We start from the raw sequence: 12,855 nt of genomic DNA on the forward strand, positions 1-12,855 counted from the left end.
GGCATAGCTTGAGCATATAAGACACATCAAAGCCTGCTCCCTCAGTGACACATTTCCTCCAACAAGGCCACACCTCCTAAAAGTGCCCCTCCCTATGGGCCAAGCTTTCAAACACATGAGTCTATTGGGGGGGGGCATACATATCCAAACCACCACAAAACCCTTTGCTGCTGTGGGATAAAGCTCTTGTACACTATAAAGATTTGTGACACACATTGGTTTAAAAAAATACTGATTGGCCAGTAGCCAGGCAGGAAGTATAGGCAAGGCAACCAGACCAGGAGAATTCTGGGAAGAAGAAAGGCAGAGACACAGTCACAAGCCAGAAGCAGAGGAAGCAAGATGAGAATGCCTTACTGAGATAAGGTACCAAGCCACATGACTAAACATAGACAAGAATGATGGGTTAATTTAAGTTGTAAGAGCTAGTAAATAATAAGCCTGAGCTAATAGGCCAAACAGGTTATAATTAATATAAGCCTCTGTGTGTTTATTTGGGACTGAATGACTGTGGGGCCAGGTGGGACAGAAATATCCATCTACACTTTGCTCTGGGGTAATAACTATTAGAGACTCCAGACCCAGCAGGATTATCTGTAGGGCACAGTACCAATTTGCCTGACTATGCCATGTTAGGAGGTAGGCACATAACCACTAAGGAAGCTGATGTACAGGGAGGTTATGTGACTTCCCCAAGAATGCACACAGCTTGTATGTGACGGAGCCAGGACCAGACCCAGATATGTCCCTTGGGAGCCCAGATTCCTGGGTGCTAAGTCTTGGGGCCCTCTTAACCATGCAGCTATGCTGTTGATCTGACTGGCAATGCCCACCTGACTGAGGAAATAGGTTCCTGGCTCTGCACTTGGGCCTAGCTGGAAGCAAGTTCCCTGTATATCAGCCAAGTCATCAGTCAGGGAGTAAGTCACTGGGACTCAGACTAACTGGGATCAAACTGCAGGCCTGTCATTGGCCTTAAATTCCTATGGAACCCAACCCCGGCTCTATTTGATTGATACTTTGGGCTTAGCAGTGGGAGGCAGACCCAGAAAGTTCACAGGCCCAATGCCACAGAAAAGAGACACTGACAAGACATGGGGTTTAAGATGTGATTTGGGGAACAGGAAGGCTGCTCAGCAGATAAAGAGTTCACTGTGTAAGTATAAGAACTAGAGTTCATAGTCCCAGAGCTCACATAGAAGCCAGGTAGGCACGGCAGCCATGATCCCATGAGAGCTTCAGGGAGAGATTCTGACTCAATGAATAAGGCAGAGAGCAATCAAGGAAGATACTTGACATTAACTTCAGACCTCTACACACACACACACACACACACACACACACACACACATACCTGTATAAACGGGTGTAGATGCACCTTGTACATATGAGCACCAACACACATGTGGATGTACATACACACACCACACACACATACAAAAAAATAAAAATTGGGTTCAGATATACCCACACTTAAAACCTGTTTCTGTGTTTGGCCAAGTGGTTGTCGGCCTTCACGGCCCTGATTTGGTGCGGTGACATCACTCCTTTGAGCCTTAGATGCACCTTATAACAGAGCAACTCTAATGGCCCCTGTGTACTGAGGTGTGTGATGCTCGTGCACCATGGATGTGTGCGGTGCTGTCTGTGAAAGCTTGTGCATAATGGATGTGTGCAGTGCTGTCTGTGAAAGCCCACAGTAGGGGAATAAAGGACCAGGCAGAACTATCACTAGCCATGGTGCCAGGCCCACTCCAGCCCTAGAGCACGGGCTCCTTCATCCTTTACCTTGGTGATCCAGGCGTGTGGCACCACACGATGAATCACCATCAAACACACACACCTTAGTACATGCAGGCATGGGTAGAGAATCATGTAAGGTCCAGGGGGACAGAGGAGGGACTCCTGGCCACACTCCTTGAAAGGACCTCACACTGGAGGCATAACGGCCATCATTCACTGGAGACTCTAGTACCTGCTAATGGTGGTAGCTGGAAGGCCAGCAATGTTGGCCTAGGTCTAATTGTTTAGTTAAACCGGTACAGTTCCCTAAGGGACCTCTGTGGGTCCCAGGTGGGTGAGAGACCTCGGTGGGTCCCACGAGGAGCCACAGTGGGTGAGAGCCAGATAGTCACCATGCAGAGAAAGTGGGTATAGTTTATTCAGTGGGAAGGGGAGAAGGGGAAAGAAGAGAGAGAGGCACAGGGGGAGGGGGAGGGGAAGAGAGACAGAAAGAGAGAGTGCAGGCAGGAGGAGGCAGAAGTCCAGATCTCCATTTCCCTAGGTGGAAGGTGAGGGGTTGGGAGAGGGCAGGGCTTGTCTCTTAAAGGGACAGTGTACCCAGGTCAGCAGACCATAACACTAGGTATGAGAGATAACCAGTAAACAAAGGTCACGTGCCCAGGATGGCAACAGACATTTACCCCTTCCCAAATCTAGGAATCTAATCCCGACATCACCTTCCACACAGAAGGGCTTCTCTAGTACACAGCCCCTCTGGGTTGTGAATGGTTGTCATGTGAATGAGCAGTTGCTGGGGTGCTGGGGCTCCAGACACTGTGAACACACATTCTCACACAAGCACACATGTTCTCATCCATCCACCATTATGCAAGGCCCCTTGCTGCAAATGGCGGGTTCAAGTGACTCCCTGCTGTTATTACCTTTGGCTCCATGGGTGGGTCTTACCCATCTTGCCAATACCCCAAAAACAATGGTTTCAAAATCAGAAGAGGATACCTATATGTTTTTCTTTGGGTTCTCCTTATTTAGCTTCTCTAGGATCACTAATTATAGGCTCAATGTCCTTGGTTTATGGCTAGAAACCAAATATGAGTGAGTACATCCTATGTTCCTCTTTTTGGGTCTGGCTTACCTCACTCAGGATAGTGTTTTCTATTTCCATCCATTTGCATGCAAAATTCAAGAAGCCCTTGTTTTTTACTGCTGAGTAGTACTCTAATATGTACATATTCCATAGTTTCTTCATCCATTCTTCCATTGAAGGGCATCTAGGTTGTTTCCAGGTTCTGGCTATCACAAACAATGCTGCTATGAACATCGTAGAGCATATACTTTTGTTGTATGATAAGGCCTCTCTTGGGTATATTCCCAAGAGTGGTATTGCTGGGTCCAGGGGTAAGTTGATCCCGAATTTCCTGAGAAACCGCCACACTGCTTTCCAGAGTGGTTGCACAAGTTTGCATTCCCACCAGCAATGGATGAGTGTACCCCTTGCTCCACAACCTCTCCAACAAAGGCTATCATTGGTGTTTTTTATTTTAGCCATTCTGACAGGTGTAAGATGGTATCTTAAAGTTGTCTTGATTTGCATTTCCCTGATCACTAAGGAAGTTGAACATGACCTTAAGTGTCTTTTGGCCATTTGAAGTTCTTCTGTTGAGAATTCTCTGTTCAGCTCAATGCCCCATTTTATAATTGGGTTGATTAGCCTTTTACGGTCTAGTTTCTTGAGATCTTTATATAACCTTCAGCAGGCGATGAAAGGAGACAGAGACAGAGACCCACATTGGAGCACCGGACATAAATCTCAAGGTCCAAATCAGGAGCAGAAGGAGAGAGAGCACGAGCAAGGAACTCAGGACCGCAAGGGGTGCACCCACACACTTAGACAATGGGGATGTTCTACTGGGAACTCACCAAGGCCAGCTAGCCTGGGTCTGGAAAAGCCTGGGATAAAACCGGACTCTCTGAACATAGCGGACAATGAGGAATACTGAGAACTCAAGAACAATGGCAATGGGTTTCTGATCCTATTGCACGCACTGGCTTTGTGGGAGCCTAGGCAGTTGGGATGCTCAACTTACTAGACCTGGATGGAGGTGGGGGTTCCTTGGACTTCCCACAGGACAGGGAACCCTGATTGCTTTTCGGGCTGAGGAGGGGGGGGGGACTTAATAGGGGGAGGGAGAGGGAATTGGGAGGCGGTGGCGGGGAAGAGACAGAAATCTTTAATAAATAAATAAATTTTTAAAAAAACAAACAAAATCAGAAGAGAAAGACTCCCCAGGATCCAGCTCCTGTGGTGTGGGACTGACTTCATTTTCTCTGGATCTGTCTTAACCCATTGTTTGATCCAGGAGAGGTACCCAGCTGAAATCTCCCCAAAATCCACGTCTAAATCCACACAAGACCCTTGGGGCTAATGCCCATGTGCTCTTCAAGCCTGTAAACCATCCCTATCCTAGAGACGCCCAGAGACTGGCAGGAAGGCCAGGGTAGCCTCCCAGTATATCTACAGAGGAGGCGAAAAGCAAGGAGGGAAACTGCACAAGGCACCATCTAAGCCACCACATGGCTGTTTCTACATCAGCATCCCCAGGAATAGCCAGACTCTTTCCATATCCCTGCCAAGTGTCAGGAAATCCCCAGTAAGTTCTAGTGAGTGTTTCTTTCAACAGGCTGACCCAAGACGAAAGCCAAGATGGTCCTTGGGTATCTGAGGATGCTAAGGAAGATGAATTTGTGTGTGCGCCTCTGTATGTGACATTTCCACGGGATCTAGTTTGTAAAACCAAACAGCCCAGGGATTATTTCATGTACAAAAATAAGAAAGGCTAACCTACAAGCTAATTGAATCATGCAAATGATTGTTTAGCCATGGGAGAGATTCCTATGGGCAGGCTGAGCACTCACACGAGGGAGGACAGCTGTGGAGGGCAATCTATTTTATAAAGTTTATCTGCACAGAATAACTGCTGCAAGATTAATGGGGGTGGCGGCCCCAGCCCTTGTTCTGCCTGGTTCTACCAGCTGAAATAGGAAAACAGATATATTTATCATAGACATTTGCTGCAACTGATTAACATTAATCTGATTTCCTGTGAGTCAATTTCCTTGAGATATAGTAAACAGGCCAATTATCTGCAATGGGCCTCTTTTATTATAAAGATTTGGACATTAGTGACAAGCATGTATGCAAATATATGGACTTTATTACAACCTGGGTAACACAAAAATAATGTTCAATCTGTTAAAAATATCTAGCTGGTTGTACATATTGCAAACTGAGAATGTTAAGACATAGGGAGAAGGGTAAAGGGGTGTTACCTTTGGATTGGCATGTGAGGCCCACTCTTTCTAAACCTTTGCTCATCTCCAGCTAGTTAAAGAAGTGAACAGGACAGGACTCTTGCCTTTCAAAAGACCATCTAGCAAGTTCCAGAGCCACATTAGGTCAGAGGAATGTAAGTGCCGAGGGCAGCAGGCCCAGGTTGTCCCAGGTCTGTGCTTCAGTTTCTCAGTCCATAAACATGGGAAGGGATGTGAGACGGTCCAGTGGGTGGTCAAAGGCCTCACCAGGAACAGCAGCCAGCAGCTTAGCTTCGCTGCCACCCTCACCTCTATAGACATGTGCTCCGCCCCAACCTCCATCCCACACCTGTGCTGGCTCAAGGAGCAGAGACACACATGGCATTCAGGTTTAATCAGGAAAGCAAAGTTTATTCATGTTTGAAACTACATATAACTACCACAAGGAAGACTTCTCAATCCAGGGTGTGAGCCAGTAGAAAGGAACACGGAACGCTTTTAATACATCAGAATCACCGCCACAAATTATTGTCACGACTCAGTCAGTTTCAGAATCGCATACAATACAAAAGGAGGAGAGGGCCCGCCACACAGGGTGAAATGTACAGTGCTGAATACTGAATCTGAACGCATCACAAGAACCCGCCTTTTTTTTTCTTCTTTTTTTTCTTTATGGATTAGTAACAAGATGAAGGACATTCAAACGCTTCTCAGTATTTACAACAGCTTGGCTGATCCTGTGTTAAGAGTCAGACCCAACGTTGCCGATCTCGGCTTTTTAAAGGTTGCAAAAGCAACCCTGAGTTTTCTTTGAAAAGATTACAATGTACATTACATTTTGTGAAGGGAAACAAAGTTAATTACAAGATGCAAAAAGATAAGAAAGAGACGAACTACAGCGTGAGTATTGTTCAGAGGTAGTAAGTGAGCGCTCTAAGCTACAGAACATGTTGGGATTCTATTGGTTTGAATGAGTTCGCATGAGGTAATAAAGCTGTGTTTTGATTGGTGGGATGTATAAATACTCTTTTGCTACACTATATACAGCACTCCCGAGAGCAGGGCCTTCCCAGGCTGCCCAGAGGACAAGCACACCTTGACAAGTCTGTGCAGCACCCAGTGCACATGGTCAAACCCAGACAGGTCTTGTTTTCACCTCTGTAGCAGCGAAATCTTCACCTCAGGGCAATCTGGATCCGTGGTCTCATCAGCGCAGACTCTGGGCTCTGGTGCTTCAGAGGGAGAAAGGAGGCCACCAGTCTTAGATCTAATTACAACACAAACATGAAGTTCTGAAACACACCTTCCTTAGGAGAGGCAGCAGAGGGCACCTCCCCTCCAAGCCCATTCATGGCATGAGGACGACAATGACTCTGCATGGAAATCTGAGGGGTTCAGCTCAGGCAAGGCGAACCTTGCACACTCTATAATTGGGGCCTAGCACAGACGGTACTTCTTACCCTTAAGGCCAAGTAACTGGCAACTGTGGAACCATTTATGTAAAAGATCGATAATAAATTATGATGAAACAGTCACAGAACTGTCAACAATGTTACATCTTGGCCTAATTGGATAAAGTGCTTTCTTTTAAATGTGTGTCTCAAGTTTAAATACAAATGATAATGATCCCTTAAAAAACAGGTTTCCCGAGTTCTCTAAGAAGACAAGGTTTACAGTAAAGCTGTAGGTGGTGGGTTACAAAACGCTTTCTTCCTCCTCCTATTGCTCTGAATGCGCTTATCAAGGCATGTCAGCTGGGAAAGCCCCGGGGATTAGTTAGAGGTATCCGAGTGCACGCTGCCCGGGCCTTCCGTAGGAGAAGTCACAGAAGATGGAGTTGTTGCGTCCTGCCAGCCTCCATTAGCCTGAAAGGAGAGGCACAGTTCAGTGGGTGCACGTCTGCATATTAATTCCACTTCCCAGTTTAGAACACCCCGACAACAACACAAGAGCAAAGATGCATTAGCAAAATGTATTTTCTGAACCTGCTTGGCAGGAGTTGGAAGCATGTGTTAAAGTGGGATTAAATGTATGTAAAACAAATCCATCCTATCAAGTAAAGATTGGGTGATAAATCAGCTTGGTGAAGATGACTTCAGCTAGTCCCAAGCTGACATGGAGCTTGGCCTCTGATCTGCTGGTAAAAACCACCACTCAAAAGCAACCTTTCAGGAGAGGCAGTGGGGAAACCCAACTTGATGCCTTGGCGCAACCTTGAGCTCCAGGAAACAGACACTACAGCCAGCTTCATCACTGTCCCCATGGAGAAACTGCCCACATTTCTCCCATATATGCCTGACAGTCAGCTAATGTAACCCTTGGAAAATGAAAGCCAGAATTTCCCTCCAAATAGGAGCTTCGAGAATGAAAATGTATGAACTGTGGAGGGGTACATGCTATTCAAATCAGTTTTCCAATTATCTGCAAGTGGAGCCCCTCGTCGGGATGGTGCTGCTGCCCACCACATGCCACTGGCCCTTCCCGCCGCGGACCTGCACCAGCACTAACAGTACTCAGAAACAAATTTGCCTCATGTCTCGCCCTATAGAGGCAATTGCTGAAATCAATGTCTGATCAGATTTCTGCTGTGGCAGACAGCTTGTCGCTACGCATTTTTATGTCAGTCAAGAAGAGGGAGGTGCTGGGCTTGTGAGTTGGGGAACACTGAGCAGAACTGATGGGGCAAGCCTTTCTGGAGGGAAGGCAAGGGCGAGCTGCCTGACACTGTCCCCGAGGCTCCAGCTAGCCTGGCCTCACACTCCACAGGACTCCTTGGTTCTCTACCTCCCTCCTGTCCATCTGTAATTTCTCCAGAGAGAGACATGAAGGTCTTTTGGGCATGACAACTGCTTCTTCCCCAACAACAGTTGTGTGTGTGATTGCTGTTGCTTCCTGGAACTGGGTCTGGATCCCAGGGCCTTGAGCATGCTAGGTAAGTTCTCTGTCATGGAGCCACATTCCATGCCCATGCTGTCCTTAAAAAACACCTTGTCTTCTGTTTCGCTGCATAGTTCTGCCTATAAACGCCCTCCCATCTCTCTAGGACAGTGGTTCTCAACCTTCCTAATGCTGTGACCCTTTAACATAGTTCCTCATGCTGTGGTGAGGCCAACCATAAAATCATTTTCATTGCTACTTCATGAGTGTAATTTTGCTACTATTATGAATCATAATGTAAGCATCTGCTATGCAGGATACCTGATATGTGACCCCTATGTAAGGGTCATTCAACTCCCCCAATGGGGTCGCGGCCCACAGGTTAAGAACCACTGCTCTAGAACCAAGGGTGAGGGCTAGAAAGAGGGGTAGACAGGCAATAGGGAGAAGGATGGATAGGAAACCTAAAGGGCTGGTAATCTAAATAAAAAAAATTGCAGCTTGAGATATCAAATTCTGGGTAGGAAAGGGAGATAAGATGAAATAATAAGCCATGGCATTGTTTTTGAAAGCTTCAATCATGCCAAGTTGGGTGGTGACAAGCCCATGTGTGTCCCCTATCTAAAGGGTATGCTGTTTCCTCTCAGATCTGAGAGTCTCCTTAGGAGAAGTCTTACACAGATCCAAGTGTAAAGAGATCCCATCTGAAGTAAACATCAGTCCTCTTTTATCCAAACTTATAAACAACAAATGTACAATATTTCTCACTGCATGGCAGCTGCAGGAGAGGCTGTCAACAAGCATTCTTTTTTTTTCTTTTTCAAAATAAATTAATCCTTACTCTGGTGGTTTGAGATTATGCACTGTATTATACAACAGCGTCTTATCAGGCCTCATCAGTGAAGATGGAATTCAGTCTGTAAAATGCTGCAGGCAATCTCGACTTCATATTTTATCATGTTGATAAGGATATCGCACATTCTCTGAAGCATTTCAAAACACTTAAATGAAAAAGGAGAAATGCGACCAAAAGGCTTTTTATACGTCTTGTTGTAGGTCATTATGAGTTATTTATAAACCCAAAAAGAAAGATTTGACATTTCAAATGTAAAAGATTTGAGTATTTAATGGTCCTTTTTTTTCTTTACAATTGAACATCCTCAATCACTTTTTAAGTCATTAATATTTACTCTTAGAGCAAACGAAGGACCTAAAAGGGAGGCCATTCTCCTCCTCCCTGCTCCTGACACCTCCTTTACAGAGCTGTGTGTTTGCCATTTCCCATCCACGCCAGGATGGGAAGGAAGGGAAAGCTTGTGAATCAGTAGCAAGGGTTGCTCTATGTTAAAGCAGAGAGGCCATTAAACTCTCAGGTCACATGATGCACCCCAGGCCCACAGCCCAGTCAGCTGCCGGAAGAATGGGGTTCTGTGTTTAGCATGGCTGCTGATATGCTGGGTCTCCAAGGTTATCACCTTCACCTGCTCTGTGCTGGGGAATTTTCCTGCTGCTTGATTCTAAGATAAATGACCTGTTTCCCACCATCTCCCGAACACAGCACAGCTGCTGGAAAATGGCATCTTAATGGGCTGGTACTTATGCCCACTGATGATAGGACACCAGCCCCTTTTGGGGCATCTGAGAGGGCTTCAAAGGACAGCTAGGTAACAAACATCAAGCACTGAGGTCCATAAAATGAAGTTATAGCAAAGATACTGCCACCCCCAACTGCCAACAAGACGTGGAGCCAAGTCCAGTGACTATTAACTTGTTCATTCCCACAGCTGGCTCCCCAGGGTACTCACGTTTAAGTTGTGTGGACTATACAGTGAGTTTGCTCCAAGGCCATCACTGTAGCCTCCCGTCTGATTGATAACATGACGGAGGGTATCCACCTAGAAGTGAGACGGAACAGAATTCATCACCTCAATCTATTAAAACCCCATCACTTACAAAAGGGAACAATTTGAATTATGTGTGCCACAAGGGTGGAGCATCTCCAACGAAAGACAAATTTATCAATCAAATGTGACTGGAGGGATTTCAAAGATTCCTTGCATATTTAAACTCACACACCTTTGTTTTTCACACCAGCCAAACAATAGCATCTTCATAGTAATGCAGACTTTCCATCTACAGCAAGCAAATGTGTGTGGCTGTGGGTGAAAATCTACTCACAGATAATGAATGCCAAATCAATCTCCCCACCCCAACACACATCCCTACCACCAGTGCCTAAGACTAAGAACACTTGTTCTCAGTTAAGAGGACAAGAAAGGGGTTGAACCTGGAATCTACTTTAAGAATTCAGGTTTCAGTTTCCTGACTTGCAAAAATGCAGGAATAAAAGAGCAATATGTTCTCTTGTTCATTCTTTCCCCCTTTCTCTCCCTACCCCCTCCCTGTCAAGCACACACAATCTTCTGTTCTGTCATAACAAAGACCCCCCCCCCATCTCCATGAGCTCAAGCCAGAGCCGAATGCATTCACAAAGTTCATCAGCTTTGAATCATCAAAGACATTGTCCACTTGACTTCTCACTGAATTAAGAGGTGGGCAAATGTGTCCCGTTTGGATGCACCCAACACAGGATCTGCATGAATGTGCAGACCACTTCATGGGTCAGAGCGGGGGAGTTTTGAGCCCAAACCCTACCCTGCCAGAAAGGCCCCAGCTGGGGCATTTCTCCTACCTGTGACTGCACATTGGCTCCGACTTGGGACCCTTGGTAAGAATCCCCATTCAGACTCTGCATGTTCATGAACATGTCCCCAGAATTTGGGAGGCTAAAAGAACCAGAAGAACCTGGAAAGGAAAGAGTTAAGTAGCTGAATAACAGAGAGCTACACACACAATCCCCAAAGACCTAGAGGCAGGGAAAGGAAAAGAGACACAGAAGGGAGAGGCATTTTCAGCTCTAGAAGGATAGAGCATTAACTCGAGATCTAGAAGGTCCTGCCACTCACTCACGTTACACACAGGAAAAACCTTACAGAGGGCAAACTCAAATAAAAAACAGAGAAAAATCAAAATAGACAGAAAAACACGCACAGCCTTCTTATTTCCATTTCTCTCCAGACTCAGTCATCAAACAAGCTCCTCAACACTGCTGTCATGGTGGAGAAATACCTGGAGAAGACACACTTTCCTCACGCTCCTTCTTAGCCATTACTCCACCTTCCCACCCACTAGTGTCCGTGGCCCATTAGAAATGACGGAAGTGTGAGAAAATAAACACCCTTCCTTCTGGACCTTACATATGTATTTTAATATCACCTTAGAATGCCTCCACGCCCCTCAAATCCATCCGCTGGGGCTAGCTGCACCTTTCTTTCCCTGTCAGTTAAGTTCCCTGTAATTTAAAGACATTTCTTTGGGGGCTGGGCAGATGGCTCAGCAGTTAAGAGCACTGCTTGCTCTTCCAGAGGACCCAGATTCAATTCCAGTACCTATATGGCAGCTCACAACTGTCTGTAACTCCAGTTCTAGGGGATCTGGCATTCTCACACAGATATACATGCAAGCAAAATCCCAATGCACATGAAATTTTAAAAAAATAATAAAGTTTAAAAAATAAAGACATTTCTTCTAACTCCAGCATGAATGCTACATAAAATGTCAACAAAATGCTCTGTCAAAAGCAGTGCATTTATCGTCAGCTGTGGTCCGCACATGTAATCCCAGCTCTTCAGTTAAGGAGAGGAATCATTAACTTGAGGCCAGGTGGAATTCAAGACCATTCTGGACAACTTAGTAAAACTATCTCAAAAAAATAAAACAAGATAAAATAAAATAAAATTAAGGATGTTCACCTTCCTAGATATGGACGCAGGGGGGAGGACCTAGGACTTACCACAGGGCAGGGAACCCTGACTGCTCTTTGGACTGGAGAGGGAGGGGGAGAGGAGTGGGGGGAGGAGGAGAAGGGTGGGAGGAGGGGGAGGGAAATGGGAGGCTGGGAGGAGGCAGAAACTTGTTTTTTTCCTTTTCTCAATAAAAAAAAAGAAAAATTAAGAGCTAGTTATGTAGATGAGTGGCAAAATACTGAGCTTTGTATATGCAAAGCCCTGGCTTCAACATGTACCCCCCCACACACATGCACGCACGCACACAAGCACACACATGCAGCCCCGCCACATACATGCACACACACATAGACACACACACACACACACACACACACACACACACACACACGGCAATGCATTCATGGGTTCAATACTATATCTTTATATGTAAGTCCAGCAAGCCAAATGGCAAAGACAGAGGCTACACCTAGATCCTGCAACCAAGTGCCCAACATCCAGCAACCAGCCCACATTCCCAGCTGCTGATTCACTCTGACAGACCACCACAAAACAATATGTGGTAGAGCTTTACATACCTACTGACTTAAAGGTCACGATTAAGTATAAAGATTCCAGAATCTACCAGGAGCAGGCGGGACTCACTGTCAACAGTGCGCACCAGCACGGAACATCTCCACAAGTGAACACCAATCTCCCCTTAAGCTCCACTGTGTGCTCAGTGAGGCTGCGGCTTCAGTCTATGGGATGGGGCACAGTGGCAGAAGACTGTCTGGCTGAGTGAACGTGTCACACTCACCAGAGTTCGGTGTGGTGGGTGAGTTGGTCTGGTTGTTCTGCACGGCTGCAGCCACCGCATGTGCAGCTGTCACGGCTGTTTTTGCAGCATAGAGATTGGCCTCCTCTTGAAATTTGCCGATGTTCTTCTTGTACCTGATTCGTTTGTTGCCAAACCAGTTGGACACCTACCAAGTACAGGAATATGGAATGGGAAGGGTAGAGAAGTCACAAAGAAAAAAAGTCAAACTTCCTGTCCTTACTTGGGATGACAAGGGGAGCCTCTGGGTGACACAGCACCCTGCCTTCACACCATATGGGTAGTGCTTAACAGTTTTAGGGG

At 46.0% G+C, this 12,855-nt stretch overlaps 1 protein-coding gene across 2 annotated transcripts in view; it reads right to left on the reverse strand.

The window, feature by feature from the left end:
• Positions 1-5,436: 5,436 nt before the first annotated feature.
• The window catches only part of Pbx3 (PBX homeobox 3), a 191,551-nt gene continuing 184,132 nt past the window's right edge, over positions 5,437-12,855 (reverse strand). The window contains exons 6-9 of one of the 2 annotated variants that reach the window (XM_075985938.1): positions 12,535-12,700; positions 10,622-10,734; positions 9,735-9,824; positions 5,437-6,917 (exon numbers count right to left, since the gene is read on the reverse strand). In XM_075985938.1, the coding sequence (XP_075842053.1) occupies positions 6,825-6,917; positions 9,735-9,824; positions 10,622-10,734; positions 12,535-12,700 (462 nt within the window). In that variant the 3' untranslated portion in view covers positions 5,437-6,824. The remainder of the gene's footprint in view (positions 6,918-9,734; positions 9,825-10,621; positions 10,735-12,534; positions 12,701-12,855) is intronic. The other variant, XM_075985939.1, reaches the window with a different exon arrangement.

The sequence above is a fragment of the Microtus pennsylvanicus genome, chromosome 9 (genome assembly GCF_037038515.1).
Source record: "Microtus pennsylvanicus isolate mMicPen1 chromosome 9, mMicPen1.hap1, whole genome shotgun sequence".
Lineage (NCBI taxonomy): Eukaryota > Metazoa > Chordata > Mammalia > Rodentia > Cricetidae > Microtus > Microtus pennsylvanicus.